The sequence below is a fragment of the Terrapene carolina genome, unplaced genomic scaffold (genome assembly GCF_002925995.2).
Source record: "Terrapene carolina triunguis isolate 2854851 unplaced genomic scaffold, T_m_triunguis-2.0 Scaffold95, whole genome shotgun sequence".
In the NCBI taxonomy this organism is placed as follows: domain Eukaryota; kingdom Metazoa; phylum Chordata; order Testudines; family Emydidae; genus Terrapene; species Terrapene triunguis.
Window position 1 is genome coordinate 12,211,713 of NW_020664446.1, and position 19,756 is coordinate 12,231,468.

General features: G+C 47.8%; 1 protein-coding gene across 4 annotated transcripts in view; it reads right to left on the minus strand.

Annotated features, from left to right (window-relative positions):
* ABLIM1 (actin binding LIM protein 1) overlaps positions 1–19,756 on the minus strand; it is a 210,613-nt gene that overhangs the window by 73,716 nt on the left and 117,141 nt on the right. For all 4 annotated transcript variants that reach the window (XM_026651133.1, XM_026651129.1, XM_026651131.1 and 1 more), the window contains exons 7-8: positions 7,601–7,688; positions 945–1,003 (exon numbers count right to left, since the gene is read on the minus strand). In XM_026651133.1, coding sequence (XP_026506918.1) covers positions 945–1,003; positions 7,601–7,688 — 147 coding nt within the window. The remainder of the gene's footprint in view (positions 1–944; positions 1,004–7,600; positions 7,689–19,756) is intronic.

A 19,756-nucleotide genomic window follows, 5' to 3' on the forward strand; every position in this document is an offset into this window, starting at 1 on the left:
CTAAGGAGAATGTTGTCCAGTGTGGTGTGCCAGCATCATGTTTCATAAGAAGAGAACTACTACGAACTGAGCACACCATGAACACAGCATGATGTGCAACATACATTCACCGAAGTGCCTCTTCACCCATTTTTCATCTGCAGCCTCTGAAATGTGAGCCCAGAAACATTCACCAGGCTCACAGGTGTGCACTCTCTCATTTCTGCGTATGAGCAGGCGCGTTCAAACACAAATGGGGTAACCGACTGCATGGTGAACTAACCCATTAGTACCCACAAAGGCCTGTTGGCACTTCTCACACACACAGCCAGGTTCTCATCTGGCGTAAATCAGTTTAGCGCCACTGAAGTCATCAAGAATCTGATCCAAAAAGTTTGGCCACACAAATGTTAAGTCTTGATTCAGGCTGGCTTAAAATGTGGCCCTAAATATTGAGGGGCACATCTAGCATTAAGCATATTTCTTCTTAGCATTCAAAACAGAATAAATTAGGTTTAAAAGGTCCATTTAGATGGTGAAGGAAGATCAGCCCATGCTGAGTAATGCTGCAAATGGCTCTAAAGAACACAGCACAGCTGACAAACAAGGTACAGAGATGTCATGACTGTGCGAAAATAAAAAGATTCATTGACGCATTTGCTTTGTTCACATTACTCCCTTGAGATTTTTCCCTCTTTGGAACCACGCTGTAAGGTGAACATTGTCCTGGAGACAATGCCGTCTTTGGAACAATAAATTGCAACCCATACATTGAGATGGTGAACACAGGACATGCAGCAGCACCTCAGGAGTAGAACACTGTACTTGCTACCAGGATTGTCATGGTGGGGCAATAAAAACGATGGGAAATCACTTTCTGTCAAGGAGAAAGATCAGTTACTGTGTGTGCAAATTATCTGGAGTGTAACTGAGCTTAGTGTCTACCTCCTGTTTGTTTATCTTACCCGTAGCTTATCTTCTGCCTTAGTGGACTGCTTACAGTCGGGATGCCATACAGTGGAACCTGGAATAAAATAATGCATTACTCAGAGTAAATCAGATGACTTCGGGTCACAGAGAGGAGAACATTAAAATATTTAGGATAGACCCCTCGTTGCATCGCAATGTGCTGGGAATAACCTACAAATTCCACCCCAGCATGTGAGAAATGCAACAGAATTAAAAACAAAGACTTCGCCCGCCTACAGCGGCATCTATCCGAGGGTCTCAAAGTACTTTTCACATGAGTGAATCAAACCTCACGCACAATCCTGTGCAGCAGGGTTAGGATCTGTTCGAATCAGATGTTGCAGCTGGAAGAGTCATGTTGCTATGGGTCAGGGAAGGAGGCTGGTTTTGTGGCTGGGTCACAGAGGTGAGAGAAGGAGAAGTGGGTCCTATGTCTAGCTTCCTATGCCGTCATGGGTAAACCCTTCCCACTAAGTCCCTTCACCTTTTCTCTCATTTGCAAAATGGAGGTAATAATACTGATTGAAACTGGCATTGATTGGTGGAGGGAGAGAGAGAGAGAGAGAGAGAGTGTGTGTGTGTGTGTGTGTGTGTGTGTGTGTGTGTGAGAGTGAGAGTGAGAGAGAGAGAGAGAGAGAGAAGGAGCAGAAACAGAGAGGAGCAAAGAAGCCTCAGACACAGATAGGGAGCCCTGGTGGCATGACCTTGATTAAAAAAGAGAGAGCTTTTTGGTATAGTGCTGGCTGAAAGAGGCTTGGAACCGTGAGCAAAGAAACTATCTCCAGTTGTTTGATTCCTCCTGTATTCAGGGAAACGGGAATTCGTAAACAAACAGGATTGTATCAGAGAAATACCTGACCATCACCAATTTCTCCTCCTAGTGGAAACAATCCACAAAACCCCCCAAATCAGCTAACTTCTTGAGTTAAAAAGGGATAACAATACTTCATTACCCCCCAGTGGTGCTGTGAGGCTCAATTCATTAACACCTGTAAGTGTCTTGGAGCATCTTGGATGGAAGGCACTATCTTCAGTAAGTGCAGAGTATTATACTCCTAGCATCACCTAATCCAGGGGTGGCCAACCTGTGGCTCCGGAGCTGCATGCGGCTCTTCTGAGGTTAATATGTGGCTCCTTACCTAGGCACTGATTCCAGGGCTGGAGCTATAGATGCTAACTTTCCAATGTGCTGGGGGGTGCTCACTGCTCAGCCCCCTGCTCTGCCCAAGCCCTGCCCCCACTCCACCCCTTCCCTGAGCCTTGCATGCCCTTGCTCCTCTTCCCTCCCCTTCATAGCCTTCTGCGCACGTGAAACAGCTGATTGCAGTGGGTGGGGGGAGTACGCATTTCAGCATGAATATTATCTCACGTGCAGGCAGAGGAGATCCTTCCCAACAAAGGCCAAGTTAAAAGGTACGGGTCAGGGCAGCTCTGAGGGGAGCCTTTATTTCAACAGGTCCCTTTCTTGTGCTGAAGCACAAACCATCAGGAGTGATTCCAATTGTCAGCAGCACACAATGTAAACAGCATCAACAGGAGACTGGAAGGAACACGTGGACTCTGAATCACAGCATCAGATGTCTAGCTTGGAGTCTGAGCCAAGGAAGGAGAAGAAACTGCTCGTTCAGCAGGGGAAGCATTCAGTGAACGGGGGGAAGCAAAACAAAAGATGTCATGTGCCGAAACACCAGCCTCAGAGCCAGGGCTGTACAAACCCTGCAAAGGTCGGAAGGAAACCAGCCCTTGAAGGTTCATTTAAAGGCCTGATGAACAGGAACGTTCACGAGGCTCTAAAATGGGACTCAAGAGAGCCGGGTTTAGTTCCCAGCTCTGCCACAGACTCCCTGGGGGACCCTGGGGAAATTCACGTCCTCTCTCTGGGACTCAGTTCCCCTTCTGTAAAGCAGGGCTAGCAAGACTTCCTTTCTCCCACCCTTTGCCTTAAATATTTACACTGCAAACTCTCTGGGGCAAGGGCTGGGTCTGACTATGTGTGTTCGGCATGTAGCACAATGGGGCCTTGATCTCAGCTGGGGCCTCTAGATGTGAACATTCCTTGGGCAGAATTGGGGGGGGGGAGCAGTTCCCCAGCTTCTGGGGGGAAGCAGAGTGGCATGGAGTTGAGCTGCGATTTTCAGAGAGGAGCTGGGCTAACAACCTCAATATCGGTTCACAAACTCGATGAGAGGTTTGAAACACAGCAAACTTCAAACCCAAACTCAGATCAAGTGCGTATGAGGTTAGATGTGACTATTTTGCAGTCCCGTACTTCGAGCCAACCACGGCTTCTAGGTTTTATCCACCCAAATGTGCTCATTTATTTTGAAACAGCTCAGAGCTATGTAAAACTTCCAGACCCATCCTAGTTCAGTTTAATTACTTTTCTATTGGAAACTCTACAGTACACTGCTGTTAATCCCTCCATTATCATGTGTTTGTTTGCTCCCTTGGCAGACACCAAACAAAATGTTCAGCTGTCCAACTTTTTTTTCTGCATGCACCGGCACTACAACACAGAGCAAACTCTGAAATATACAAACTCGGGTTAAGAGAATAAGCCTGGAAAGCATGAAAGGCTCCATGAAAACCAACTACAACAGGCATGCTGTAAACATTAAGGGTACGTCTATACTATCCGCCGGATCGGCGGGTAGTAATTGATCTATCAGGGATCGATTTATCGCGTCTCGTCTAGACGCGATAAATCGATCCGCGAATCGACGCCCATACTCTATCTCGGCAGGAGGAGTAAGCAGCGTCGACAGGGGAGCCGCGGCAGTTGACTCGCCGCCGTGAGGCTGGCCAGGTAAGTTGAACTAAGATACTTCCATTTCAGCTACCCACTGCAAACTCTCTGGGGCAAGGGCTGGGTCTGACTATGTGTGTTCGGCATGTAGCACAATGGGGCCTTGATCTCAGCTGGGGCCTCTAGATGTGAACATTCCTTGGGCAGAATTGGGGGGGGGGGAGCAATTCCCCAGCTTCTGGGGGGAAGCAGAGTGGCATGGAGTTGAGCTGCGATTTTCAGAGAGTGTAGACCAGCCCTAAGCAATGTCTCACCTTGGCACCAATCCCCTGGGTGAGACAGAGAAATGTGTTACACGGAAACATGTGGGAGAAAGAAAAATTTTGGTGCTATTTCTTATTTCCCCAAGCAAACCCACAGACTCTCTCCCATTATTATAGAAAGGTAATTTGAGCCTGGAAAACACAGGTGGGTTAGTTTGTTTCAACACACACTGTTCTTTTTGCAGGTTTCCTTTGTTTTCATTAGATGTAACATTCAAGTAGCCATCAATAAAGACACTGGATGAAATCCTGGCCCCAAAACTCACCGCAGGGCAAGGATTGCATTCGTGTTCTTACACAGAGAGCAATGGAGGAATGAGATGCAGACACAGACAATGCCCAGTGGAGATGGTAATTATGAAAGGAGGGAGCTTCCTGCTTTCACTCATTTTACGATACGCAATTGTTCCCTCTGCAGCAAAATGCTTGGGAAGCTACTACTGCTCCATTCGGTGCAGGGGGAACTGGTTCCCCTGCGGGAACCTATATTGATGGCTTCACCATATTCCTATGAGCTGAAGCTAAGAGGGACTTTCACCATGGGAAAGACTTTCAGGTACACTGTACTTAGATCCAACAAATCAAATGCAGCCTGCAGCAAGCAGGTAAAATTCTTCCTGAAGAGCCTGATGATACAATCAGTGCAGTAAGTTGGTAAGAAAACAGCTGTAAGCAGCAAAGTAGTGTAACTTGCACTGATTTGCCATTAGGTGGAGGAAAAAAGAGTAACTTGCGTCCAAGGGGCAGGGAGGTGAAGGCAGGGACATAGCGTGAAAGAAATGAAGAGATGAAGGAGCCAGACGCCTCTCCTGCACCATCCCCCTGGGCTAAATTTATCACCAAGGTGTATGTGGGTACAGTTCTCATTGGCTTTAGTGTGCTCAGTAATGTTGGTGGTCTGTGATATACAGGAGGTCAGACTAGATGATCCAGTGGCCCCCTCTGCCCTTAAACTCTGTGACTCTATTTTAGGAGTTGCATTTATACCAAGGGCTAGACTGGGTCACCAAGGAATCCCCAATCAGTGTATGCTTCCCCATTCACTGCATGCCAGACTGGTGCAAATTACACCAGTTCAGCCCTTCCTACCATTGACATTGTGACACTGGCAGACCAGGTGCCAGCTCTTGCCAAGGCTGTAGGCATCAGCTGAGCCCTGACAAATTTATAACTGGAAACCAGACCAGCTCACCTGTACGTTAGTATTGTTCAAGACAGATACTAGACTTATCAGAATGGGATTAGTGTCTAAAGTCTATGGAATGCTTGTAAGTTGCTGCATGCATTAATTTCACTTGCAATGTCTGCATCCCATGCAATAAGGTGTATATGTACGTTTTGCTTTATAACTGTAAAAACGCTAGCTCTGAACCTGTGAAACCAGTCAGGAGGAACGGTCCACCACTCATCAAGACAGGTTATGAAAGCTAAATTGGCCATTGTGGAACATCATGATACAAAGACTTGGTTAATGGCCCTCTCACACCGCTGAAGGTGCTACATGCAAGAAAGCCCATCCGTTGAATGCTGGAAGAAGGGGATAAAACAGGGACACAAGAAAAAATTCTCTCTCTTTGCTGGAGCTAGGAAACAGAAGTAGAGATCCCCAGGGTCAACCTGGGTTAACCCTAAAAGACATTCAGCGCTGACCGATTACTATAAATCTGTCATCTTTGGGAACCACAGACTAACTCATATGTGTATATATGTTTGCCGGCTTTAGTCTGTAAATAACTCATTTCTTTTCTTAGTTAATAAATCCTTAGTTTACTATAGGAGTGGCTATAAGCGTTGTCTTTAGTGAGAGATCGGAGGAACAAATTGACTTGGGGTAAGTGACTGGTCTTTTGGGTTTGAAAGCAACCTGAATCTTTTGTGATCTTTGGTGTATGGCAACCAACTATCATTAAGTCTAGCCTGCTTGGGTAGCGAGATTGACTGGAATGCCCAAGGGGACTCTCTGTGACCCCATGGTAAGACGGTTATAGTGCATCAGGAGTTCACATTTAGTACTGGGTTAGCAAAATCTAATTACAGGACTTACAACCAGTTTGGAGGCTCTGCCCTGCTTTTTGACAGTCTGCCGGGAGGCTGGCACTCACGGTTATGAACCACTCCAGACAGCATGACAGACATCACCACTGATTCTTGGTTGAACAAATCCATTTACTTTTCACTTGTTCATATTGTTCAGACCCTCGTGTCACCCTTTGTTTTCTAACTCATCACTAGGGCCCTACTGAATTCACGGCCGTGAAAAACGCGTCACAGACTGAAATCTGATCTCCCCCGTGAAATCTGCTTGCAGTCAGGGGCTCCTACTCTGTGCAGGGCTCCAGCCGCTCGTCCCAACTGGGGATGGGGAGGGACGAGACTTCCTCTTCCCTTGCAGGGGCACTCGGAAGGTGGGTCAGACCTACCTCCGGGATCTCTCCCGGCTGCAGGAAGCTCCATGGCTCCAGCAGACATGGGGAGGCTGTAGCTCCAGCTGTCAGTCCCCCACTCCAGCAGGAGACTGCCGGCAACCGGACATATGGTACCCCCCATACCATGCAACCCTCATTTCTACGCTGCTACTGATAGTGGCGCTGGTTTTAGAGCTGGGCACCCGGCCAGCAGCTTTCCTCTCCGGCTGCCCAGCTCTGAAGGCAGCACCCTGCCAGTCGCAGGGCAGAAATAAGGGTAGCAATCCCATGATGCCCTTATAATAGCCTCCCACCCTGACCGCCTTTTGGATCTGGACCCCTACGGTGTTAGTTACAACACAGTGAAATTTCAGATGAAAATGGACAGAAAAAAAGAAGTGGATGTGAAAAAAGACTGAAGAACACGTAAACATACAAGTAAGTAGATGGGGATAAAAGAGCAACATGACAAGACAAAAGGGGAATTCAGATAGAAAAACAAACATGAAGAAAGAGACAGCGGTTCAGAGACAGAAGTATGGGTGGGAGGGGGAGAAATCACACACACACACACACACACACACACACACACACAATTTGGACTAAGGCCCATTAAAATTACTGGAAGGCTTTCCACTGATTTCAACAGGCTTTGGATCAGGTTCCAAAAGAGAAGGAGACTATATGGGTCAAAATAATTAAGGGGGAAAACAAGAAAAATGGTTGCTCAAAACCATTTCTCATTCATTCTGGTGTCCCACATATATTTGTTCACCAAAGATTATGTAAAACACCACAGTTCAAGGGCTGACCAATAACATTTACCTGTGGCTATACATTTTAAAAGCACAATTTGGGGCAACCACAGTTTGGAGTGACTGCAGGGTAATTGTTAGGGCACCCTAATATGAAATGTTCACCAGAATGGTGAGATCTATCCCTCAGAGAACATCAATGATGACGAGGCAGCTGTAATCCCAGTTGCCTAAGATCTCAGCGGATGTCTTCGAATGACTGAGAGGGGAAAAATGAAAATGGACATCTCCTGACTGGCAAGTGAGTGTCCTACCAGACATCAACAGAGCTGCTAGAGGATCACTGATGATATGCTACTTCCTGGATGGCTGTCTGCGCCTAAGCCTGTTTCTGGCACAGCTGGGGAATGAAGGCATCCTTACCTTGCAGGTACATTTCTTCTCCTTCCGTGAACATTTGGTTGCATCTGCTGCATCGTGCACAGCTCGGATGATAATGCTTGTCACCTGCCTAAAGAAAAATAAACAGGGCGATAAGGAATCAATAAGGAAGTGATACACCATCTTATTATTATTCATTGATAGGCCCCGCCTATCTCCCTTTTGTTGCTTTTTAATGTATATGATGCTGCTCTGAAGTTGTCACATAACAGACACTGCTTGGTAGCAGCATGAGCTTTCCCCATACTGTCCCAACAAAGTGGGTCATTCAAATATGTAGTTCCCACCTGAATGGTTCAGTCTCAATGGCCAATTAATTCCTTGGCACTCCTTTCTGTCACTGTCAACCACGGTGCTAATTTAATGAGGGATTTGTAGGTGGACTCCTGGGACCATCAATTTATTTCACACAGGTCACCTGACTTCAGAGAGTAACCTCAATTCATGGGCTAGCACCAGCAGCCTGACCTGAAGTTGAACAAGTGACCTAAGGTGCTAAATACTCAAAATCCTATTACCAAATCCAAATCCCCTGAGTCATTCGGTCTCTTAAATACACTGATACTCATAATAAACTACTCTGATCAAAATTTGGTGCTAGTCTAAGGACTGGAAAACAAAGAGTACAGATATTAAAAGCGATTTCATCTCACCAGAGACCAGAGTTATCAGTGCATTAACTCTTTCACATCAGAAAGTGAACATACTGATACAGGGCCCACATCAGATTACTAAGGAATGAGGCTAGCGCTTGCAGTGCTATGATCTAAGCAACGCTATATGTCGTAGATGCCGCCCCAACGACAATCACTGCAGGTGCCATCTTGCTTGAAGCAACTGTACAACTGGACACTGGAGTGAAACCGTAAGCAGCCATCAAACCATATTACACTTGCACCATATGATGTGTTATAAATGTCTGACAAAAAACAACAGTTGCCAGCAATAGGAAAAGCCAGGTTCAGTTTATATCCTCCATCGACCTAACCTGCAAAAGGAGCTTAGAAACGGGAGGAGTAAAAACTGTTCTAGGAACTTCCTGGGCAAGCAAGGAGTCTCTCCAGTCTAGAGAGTTCCTGTCTTGCCTCTTAGGCCTTGTCTACACTTACCAGGGTTTGAGGTGTGGTGATTGATGAATCGGCAGTCGATTTAGCGGGTCTAGTGAAGACCCGCTAAATCGACCGCAGATCGTTCTCCTATCGACTCCTCTACTCTACCTGAACGAGAAGCGCAAGGGGAGTCAACAGGAGAGCCTCTCCAGTTGACATTGCGTAGTGTGGATCCCGTGGTGAGTAGATCTCAGTACGTCGACTTCAGCTACGTTATTCAGCTGTATTCAGTAGCTGAAGTTGCATAACTTAGTTCGATCTCCCCCTGTCATGTAGGCAAGGCCTTAGAAAGACAGACACACACATTCACACTACACTTGGTCAGATCCTCAGATGGTGTAAATCAATGTAGCTTCAATATAGCTATGCTGATTTACAGAAGCTGCAGGTCTGGCCCAATTATTTCACTTCCTCTTTGTTTTATATAAAATAATGAAAGAAAGTAAACCAGAAAAACTATTTAAAACATACTGTCTCAGCCATAAAATATCAAATTCCACAACAAATTCCCAATCCCCAAAATGCTGCTATTCAGCCACCCCATCTAAGTATCTTTACTGCACATTTTATCACCATCATGGTGACTATATTTAGACTAGAGCTACCAATCACTAAATCATATAAGGCTTGACAAATTTACTGGACACCTTATCAGCCTAATGACCAATCCCACGGGGCAGAGTGAAAAATACTTGTGTTATCATGCCAACTGAAATGTAAAGGAGCAAAACAGTTGCTTGTTCTGTAGTTTATTTACTTGTCACATATTGTTAATCAACTTCCTAGTGAACAGATATTTTAAAAATTGAACTTGCTACTAATTAGATCTTTGATTAATTTCAACTGGGGCCAACTAATAACATATGTACTAAAAATGTCTGATTAGTGATACAGCTGGTTGAATACTACCCCTCAAAAAGTACTGGTCAAATAAATTATGAGTCAAATACTGGTGAAATAAATGGAATAATATATTTCTCAAGTACTATTCAACCAGATCTACCTTCCTGAGGGCTCGTCTACATGCAGTTACCCCAGTTTTTAATTTCTACTAACAGAAGAGAAGGGAGGATACACACCAGAGCCAAAGCCCACTGAAGTCAATGGGAGTCCTTCTATTACCTTCAGTGGGTATTGGATCAGGCCAATAACCCAACCAAGAATTGTTTTTAGAAAAGGAAAAGAACCACCATCAACCATCCTATTTATTATACGCACCTCCTGCTATTTTTGTAACCTCCATCTGTTTGTTTGCCTCATCCACCTGTTACGTCTCATCTTTTAAAAACATAAGCTCATTGGAGCGGGGACTATCATTTTCTATCTATCTGCACAGCACCTACCACAATGGATCTATGGCCTGGTTGGCCTCAGATGATACTATAATATACATGTTTATTAATAATAAATAAATAAATAAATAAATAAATAAATAATGATGATGTGCACATCTTATGTGCCATATGATCTCTATGGTCCTCTCTTTTCCTTCCTTTCATCTTCTCTTTTTGTGATCCTCCATTGTTGTGCCATATGAAACTTAAGTTTGTATGATTTTCAGGGGCATGTCTTGTTTGTGAGTCATCTAGCTCACTTCTGGGCCCTTGAGAAGGACCAATCAGTCAACTGCGATGAGTAAGAGCTGGTCAGAAAACAATTTTGGCAACAATTTTTTAAAACCTTTTTCTGATTTTTGTTTTAATTCAAATGTCAGTTTCATCAAAAATTCTAACAACAACGGTGCCTCTTTTCCTGAGTTGTCCTCAGTTCTGTTACCTCTCTCTCTCTACCCAATTGGATATCTCCCTATTTCTTTCCCTACATTGCATCTTCCACTTCCTCTGTCATATTCCCTTTCCCCCCGTATTTTCCTTGTTCCTGCCAAAATCTCTCACACACATAATACTCTACTTTGCTCTCTCATCCCAGCAATCTCTCACTCTCTCCCCTCCCCCGCACCTCACCCCTATTCACTCACCCACACATAGGTCATGGTAATTTCACTAAAAATCTAAAAGCAAGAGGAAATTGCAAGCCACAGAGAGGTGGTGGGAAAGATACGTACATCCTTTTACATAGATTTTTGGGGCAATGAGGGGCATGGTAAGAACTGGTAATTGTGGGTACTATTGATTTGGGTATTGCAGAATGCCATAGATTTGGGCACTGCTGGTTGGTTGTCAACTGGTTGGGGTTGCTTTTTTTGTTGTCTTTTTGAATATTAGGTCCCAGGCACCTACCTAGCTCAGAATAAGCACTCCTTTCCTTGGTATTACAAATCAAAGAAATGAAATCAGATTAGTGAGAACATATGCTCCCCAGAGGAAGACCCTGGCACGGCTATTCCTAGGATTTGCAGGCTGAGGACACTTCAAAAGTTCTGTATGGAAGATTCCTGTACCTCTTTCCTCCCTCTCTTTACCCATCTGTTCTCTACTCTTCCTTTAATCTTACTTATACCATGTTGTCCATGGATTCCCACCAGATCCTCTCTCCCCTCTGTGATGCTGTATGGAATATCGGAGACACTTGGTGATATTGTGGATACCAATATTATAAAATGGCAAGGAATCTGACCAGATATGCTGTGTGAGGTATCTGCAAAAATGTTATAATTTGCCAAGTATGATCATCTTGTTTATATGTTTGTATCACCTTTGTATTAAGAGTTATAGATACATAGGGTATGTCTGTATTTCCAAACTTGTGCTGTATCTCTGGGTGTCACCCCCAGACAGAATGGCATCAGCACTGAACCTATTCGATGGCCGAACAAGGGACATCAACTGTACAATGAACCCATTGAAAGGGTCAGGGGATACACCCTATGACTCAGCAAGGCATGCAGGGGCATGCCTGTGGGCAGAACTCTAAGGCTCCAGGCCCTGTGCTGGGCAGCTTGTGTTTGGAACAAAGGAAGTACAAGCTGCATGGCAAAAGACTATAAATGGCAGCTGCATCCTCCCCAAACCCCATTTTGTCTTCAGTCCTGCTTCTTACTTCTGGAGGAACTTTGCTACAAACTGAAGCTCTGAACAAAAGAACTGAATGACCCATCCAAACTGTGGATGTGTTCCAGAGGGACTTGCAAGCCAGAAAACTCACCAATACTGCTAAGAATCTGTTACATGGACTTTGAATCTTTGTATGCATTTGATTGCTTTACCATTTAACAACTCTCTTCTTGTTCTTTCTTTACAATCAACCTTTAGATTTAGTCACGAAAGGATTGGCTGGCAGTGCGGTATTCGGGGTAAGATCCAAATCTATACTGACCTGGTAACGGGGCTGACCCTTTGGGGTCAGAAGAACATTTTGTATATATGAGCAGAGTTTTTTAAATAGCTTCTCACTGTACTGGACCTACGTGCTGATTGGGAGCCAGAGCACTGGAATGCAATAAAGGAGGCTGTGGGATTTCTTTTTTGCTTCTTGATAACCAGTGTGGGGGATCAGAAGCACAGTCTGTGACTGGTTGGGGAGTTTAACTTCAGTGTTACCCACCAGTCTTGGGAGTATCTGCTCTCCCTTTTGCAGCCTGCCTGAGACCTTGGCATTTCCAGTGAGGGCTGCCCGAGGCACACCCCTCATGCCAAAGTGTCACATTTCAAAACTCACCTCTGCTGCCCCAGTGCCTCCCCCCTGGTGGAGGTAACAGCACAGTGTGTGTGCTCTTTGCATTTAGAATCAGTGTAGGGGAACAATCCAGGATTCCTTCCCTTCCCTGGGGCAGAGGGGGGGATGTTGGCTGGGCAGACATTTAGCAGGAATGTCTCTTGCTAAGCACGGTATGAAACGCGAGCTACAATAAATGCCTCACAAACTTTCACCAGGGACTTTGCCTAACAACTAATCAACACAATGTAAGCACCGAAAGCCAAACATTAATGCAGCAAAGCATGTGAACAACAAAAACAGGGTTTTCCACTCTACAGCTTTGGTCCCCTTTTACAGCTTTACTCCCTCCCAGTAGCACTGGGCAGTTGTTTATTTGTTGATCTGAGAACGCACGGGCCAAATCACCCCTGCTTAACCCCAGGCGGTCACACAGATCTAACTGCAGGCAGAAGATTGCTGTAAGATGAAGTATGCACTGCAATATGGCAGTGTTTATCTGCAATATCCCACACAGTTAACAGATGTCGATTCTACTGGGGAAGGGAGAAGTGGATTTTGCTGACTCTCTGGGTATGTCTACACTGGCAGAGGTACAGCCCTGGTAGTTACAGCACCGCTCAGAGAGCGCTGAAGGGAAACCGCTGTTGTGTGTTCACACTGTCAGCTGCCTGTGCAATACCATGTTTACACTTGCGACACTTGCAACACTTGCAGCTATCCCACAGAACATCTCTTCCTCCTCTGCTGCTAGGAGTGTGGGAAGGCGGAGGGGGTTGTGGGGCATCCTGGGTCCTGTCCCAATGTCCCGCGATGCATCGCTTTGCATCCCAGCAATCCCTGTGTTTCCGTCCGCATTTGGTGCAATCTTTCAATGGTTTGTGGACTGCGCGCTCTGCCTCTTCAGTCTGCAGGAACGGATCCCGTACTGTTGACCAATATGCTGCTTGCTCTAACACGCCACAAGTGGCAGTGGAGATATTCCTTAAACTACAAAGGCAAGAGGAGTGTGACATGGATCTCGCCACACATAGTAGCTACGACAAGAGATTGCTTGTGGCATTCATGGAAGTGCTGACCACAGTGGAATGCCGCTTTTAGGCTCGGGAAACAAGCACTGAGTGGTGGGATCACATCACTTCCCGGACCAGAAAATCACCATAGGGGAAGTTGAAATGCCCATTGTGATCCTGGGAGACCTCGCCTACCCCTTAATGTCGTGGCTTATGAGGCCATACACGGGGCACCTTGACAGCAACAAGGAGCGGTTCAACAACAGGTTGAGCAAGTGCAGAATGACTGTTGAGTGTGCTTTTGGCCATTTAAAGGCCCGCTGCTGCTGCCTATATGGGAGGCTGGACCTGGCCGATGACAATATTCCTATGCTTATAGCCGCGTGCTGTAGACTCCATAATATTTGAGAAGGGAAGGGTGAAAGCTTTTCTCAGGGCTGGACAGCTGAGGCTCAGCACCTGGAGGCTGAATTTGAACAGCCAGAGACCAGGACTATTAGAGGGGCGAAGTGCAGGCCCATAAGGATCAGGGATGCCTTGAGGCAGCAATTTGAAGCTGAAAGCCACTAATATTTGTTGCTAAGCTCGGGAGTGCAGTGCTTGTAATGCTAGGACAGGGGTTGGCAACTTTCGGCACGCGGCCCATCAGGGTAATCCGCTGGCAGGCCGCAAGACATTTTGTTTACATTGACCATCTATAGACACACCCCCGCCCCCCGCAGCTCCCAGTGACCACAGTTCGCCGTTCCCACTTCCCGCAGCTCCCACTGGCCAGGAACGGTGAACCGCGGCCACTGGGAGCTGCGGGGGGGCCGTGCCTGCGGATGGTCGTCTCGCGGCCCGCCAGCGAATTATCCTAGGGGGCCGCATGCCGAAGGTTGCCGACCCCTGTGCTAGGAAGTGATTGTGATTGGTGCAGACGATGCACTATGAAAGTGTAAGAAAATTGCCTGTTGCTTTACAGATCTCTGTTTGCTTTCAATTAATGGAATAAAGATTGCTTTCAAACCAAAACAATTCTTTTATTAAAAAACAAACAACAACAACAACAACAACTGGAGGAGAGAGACAAACAAAAAAACACATCAGCACTGAGGGGGATGGGGGAAGGGAGGGTCCCAGGAGGAGGTGGGGTCCCGGGATGGTTAAAGATTTATGTATGTCCAGGTATCATATCCAACCTTCTCCTTCAGAGTACAGTGCAGCGGGTACTGTACGTCAGCAGGGCTAAACTGAAGAGGGACAGGTGTTGAGTGCAGTGGATACTGGGAGTCCACAGGGCTGGGGACTGTGAGGAGGGAGAAGTGGAATGCAGCGGGTACAGACTGGAGCCAGGAGGTTGATAAGAGTGTGTTGGCGGTGTCTGGGGGGCGCATGGGAAAGAGTTTTGCGACAGTGGCTGCAGGGGAGGGTGGGCACGGAGCTGCTCGATTGGCAGTGCTAGTAGCGCTTGGAGCGTGTCCGCAGCGCTGTAATCGCCACGATGTCTACACTGGCACCGCAGTGCTGTAGCCCCGGCACAGAAACTGTACGTCTCTCATCAGGGTGGGTTTTTTTACAGCGCTGAAACTGTGCAGTTTCTGCGCACTAAGTGGCTTGGCAGTGTACACACCTCGGGAGTTACAACGCAGAAAGCTGCTTTACTGCGCCGAAACTTGCCAGTGTAGACAAGGCCTCTGAGAAAGGTGGCTCATTATTTCACCTGGACATAAGGAAATGCAGGTGGCTAACTTGTGATCAAAGCAGTCCTAGGAGGAGTCCCAAAAGCAGCCAAGCCAAGGGAGAGGGTCTGTGCTGAACTTTATACTATAGTTAGTTGCCTTGCTACTGAAGCTGAACCCCAGGAAAGGGTAATTTTTTGACTCTGCAGTGTGGGGCCTTTGTTTTGGAGCAGGTGAGGAAAGGCCTGCCACACAGGAGTACATTGTTTTCAGGATAAATCCCTTCCCAGCTGCAACAAGCCTGAGGAACAGGTCCTGCAGCTCAGGGAGGCTTGGCAAGGAAGGAATCTTCCCACCCAAAGGACAGAGCCACTTGACAGCAGCAAACAAAGGCCTGCACCTATGTTAGCCACGGCTATTGCTGTTACTTTCTGCTCTGCAGGGGGTAATGTCTGGTGAATGTGTGCCACAGAAGCTTAGCCTGACCTAGCACTTCCTTGCACAATTCTGCATCTCCAGCATTTTGGGTTAACTAGCAAGTAGCATGGCTTTTTTTTAATCCTCTGAGTTTTTCAAAGGGGCTTCATTGTAAAATAATCAGAACACTGCAGGAGTGGATTTGCCATTAAACAGACCATGTGGTGGCACGGGGTTCCCCCAATGACAGAGCCCCCCCCCAAATGCAGGACAAATCTCATCTGAAAACCTGCTCCCGAGTCCCGGCCGGTGGTGCAGCAGGACTCAGGCAGGCAGGTTGCCTGCATGCCATGGTCCATGGCCCCACACCATTCCGGGAAGCAGCTGGCTGCTGGCACATCTCTGTGCACCCCTGGCAGGGGGGAGGTGGCTCCGCGCACTGCCCCTGCCCCGGGCAGCGCACGGAGACCCGCTGCCTCCCTCCCCCCCAAGGGGCATGCAGAGACGTGCCAGCAGCAGGGCTAAAGCGGCTCCCTGCCTGCTCTGCTCGCCTCCCTCCGCTCCTGGAAGCAGCCAGTATGTCCCTGCGGCCCCTGGGGGGGTGGGACTGTCTGCCCCACCATGAGCGCCAAATCCGCAGCTCCCAGTGGCTGGGAACTGTGGCCAATGGGAGCTGTGGGGGTGGCGCCTGCGGGCAGCGGCGCGTGGAGACCCCCTGGCCTCCCCCGCCTAGGAGCCGCTGCTGGTGTGTGTGCGTGTGCGTGTGCGTGTGCGCGTGCGCGTGCGCTGGTTGCTTTGGGAGCTGTGCTGTCTGAGGTAAGTGCCGCCTCCCTGCCCCCCAACCCCCTGCACCAGCCCAGAGCCCACACCCAAACTTCCTCCCAGAGCCTGACCCCTCACCCCTCCCGCACCCAACCCACCTGTCCCAGCCCGGAGCCTGCACCCAGCACCCAAACTCCCTCCCAGAGCCCGACCCCCGCACTCCTTCCTGCACCCCAACCCCCTATCAAGGTACCTCACTTTATTTTCATTTACTTCCCATTACTTATAATATAGGAGGAGAATGAAGAAAAAAAGAATGAAAAATGGGGGAGATAAGAGAGAATGTTCTTTTTCTTGGCTGAGTCCAGGGGGGAGGGGGAGTGAAAATGAAGCCGTGCACAGGGCCCCACTAACTCTAAATCCGCCACTGGAACACGGTTATCCACACCCCATGCGTCCACTCCCTTCTCTGTATGCAATCACATGCAGCGCTCTACTGAGCAGAAGGAAGGGAAGTGATCACATCTTAGCCACATCAAACCCAGCTGCAACAGCAGCAAACAAAACAGAACATTGAGATGACACTTAAATTGGATTTAAAATAGCAATGGGAATAAAGCGCTTTGGAGGCAACAAAAGGCATTTCAAATCTCATCCAGATCAGAACAAGATAAGACCCGTCCAGTACAGAACACCGCCGGCATATCTGTTCCACCTCCCCTCAGTTGTATAAACACCATACTGGTTTCCTTTGTGTCACTATAAATAGAAGTTTTCTCTCTGCTATTGTGTTTTTGTTAAAGATACTGAATGTTGGTACTACCTGTAGCCTTAAGCACATTCACACTAAGCCAACACCCCACGTAAATTCGATCCCCAAGAGTCCAGGCATGCAGCTGGATTTCTTCCAGAGTTACAACCAGTGGCGGATTACCATATGGGCACATGGGGCCCCGGCCAATTGAGGGGCCCCGGCCAGGGTGACCAGATAGCAAGTGTGAAAAATTGGGACGGGGGTGGGGGGGTAATAGGTGCCTATATAAGACAAAGCCACAAATATCGGGACTGTCCCTATAAAAATTGGGGCATCTGGTCACCCTAGCCCCCGCAGGCTGGAACTCTGGCCCCACCCCCACTCTTCCTCTCCCTTCCTCCCAGGGCCCCGCCCCCTGACCAGGACAGACGGACGTAGGACCTATGGCAGGGTGAGCACTGCCCATATTCCCCCTGGGTGGAGCCCCCCCCCCCCCGCATGGAGCTGCCCCTCCAGCTCCTCTTCCCCCCCCCCCGGAATGGCCCCCCCAGTCCCTCTCCTTTCCCCCTCCCTCCCGCGCTCCTCCTTCCTCCTGTTTTACACATGGGTATAGTGAGACACAGAGGTTAAGTGAATTGCCTACAGTCAAGTACAAAGTGAATCAAGTATCACTGTTAGAGAACTCAAGGGTCCTGACTGCCAGTCTCCAACACTTACCCATAGACAATACTGTTTTAATAAAAAAACCTCAGGTCTCACCTGTTACAATATTTGGCACTTAGGCAGAGTTCTCTGGCACAATGCTGTACAGAGAGCTGCAGCTGTGTCCACACTCACTCACCTGAAACTACAGGCTCCAAAACTACTGTCACAAGTATCAGCAGGGTTATTCATTGAAAACCCAACAATTTATTGACAAGATGATAACTATAAGATGGTTCAATGCACCAAAAATGTGTTTGATTCTTTGACATGTAAAGAGACCTGTCCCGCGTTGAGCAGCTTACAATCTAGTAGTTTTCCAATAAATGTGTAGCTTATATTTAGTGTTTTTAAACTTCAAGCTGCCTTATAAAAATAATCCTCACTCCCTACTGGGTGGTAAGTAAGTAAAAATCATTTTATGATGTGGAAACTCAGACAATGCAAAGTTATACAATAAGCAAAGATCACCTAGCGAGGAAGAGAACTCATTTTTCTTGCTCCACAACCTGCGCTCAGATGCTCTGACTACATCAGCTTCTCAAACCACTCAAAAAGGAAAATTTACATATCGTATCTAAAGTTAAACAGGAATAATTAAAGTATTTTAAATCATTACATGCTTTTCTTTATGAAACCAGTTGCATCAAGATAGGCAGTTCTAACTCATTGAAAACAAAGGCAGTAAAATAAAGTGCAGTAACTGTACATGGTTCCTTTGCTGTCTTCAATAAATAGCTTTTTTTCCCCCATTGCTGTTTTTTTAAAAAGACTTTTCCAGCCAGCCCAGTACATAAGACAGTTACCTGTTCCGTAATTGGTGTTCTTCGAGATGTGTTGCTCATGTCTATGCCACAGTAGGTGTGCATGCTCACCACGTGCACTGGTGCCGGACGTTTTTCCCCTAGCAGTACCCATAGGGGAGCGCCCCAGCGACCCCTGGAGTGGCGCCTACATGGCGTGGTATAAGGGGAACTGCGCGCTTCCCCCACCCTCAGTTCCTTCTTGTCAGACAACTCCGACAGAGGGGAAGGAGGGCGGGATGTGGAATAGACATGAGCAACACATCTCGACGAACACCAGTTACGGAAAAGGTAACTGTCTTTTCTTCTTCGAGTGATTGCTCGTGGGCATTCTACAATAGGTGAGTCCCAGCGATATCTGTTGGAGGTGGATAGGAGTTCACAAATTCTCGGGATGGAGCACAGTTCTGCCGAACCCGGCGTCATCCCTGGTCTGGGAGACGATCGCATAGTGCGAGGTGAATGTGTGAACTGAAGACCACATGGCAGCCCTACAAATGTCCTGAATGGGGACATGGGCCAAAAAGATAGCTGACGAGGCCTGCGCCCGAGTCAAGTGCCCTTTCACAATTGGTGGTGGAGGGATTCCCGCCAGGTCATAACAGGTACGGATGCACGAGGTGATCCAGTTGGAGAGCTGCTGAGTGGAGATCAGCCGACCTTTCATGCGCTCAGCCGAGGCAATGAACAGTTGCGAGGACTTTCTGAATGGCTTAGTCCTCTCCAGGTAGAAAGCCAGAGCCCGTCTCACATCCAGCGTCTGGAGGTGGCCCTCCTCACTGGACGCATGGGGCTTGGGGCAGAGGACCGGCAGAAAAATGTCCTGACCTATGTGATAGGCAGAGACTACCTTCGGGAGGAACGAGGGATGTGGGCGGAGCTGGACCTTATCTTTATGAAACACCATGTACGGGGGCTTGGAAGTCAGGGCCCTGAGCTCTGAGACCCGCCTAGCCGACGTGATCGCAATCAGGAAGGCCACCTTCCACAGAGGTGTGACCAGGAGCACGTGGCCAGCGGCTCAAACGGGGGTTCCATGAGACTTGAGTCGGAGGCCTAGCGGCCATTGGGGATCGAGGACTGCCCAACATGGGTCTAGCCTCTGTCCCAGGTTTACTCCGGTGCTGCGGCGAAAAAGGCCTCTTTCTAGCCTTCTTGGTGTGCCCCATGAACGGGGAGCAGTGCCGACTAGTCAATGGTGCCGAAGGGTCGCCATGCACCGACACCACGGTGCCCGGTGCTGACTCGGAGGAGCGCGCTGGAGCCAAGGTCAGTGCCGACTCCATCAGAATAGCCCGGAGC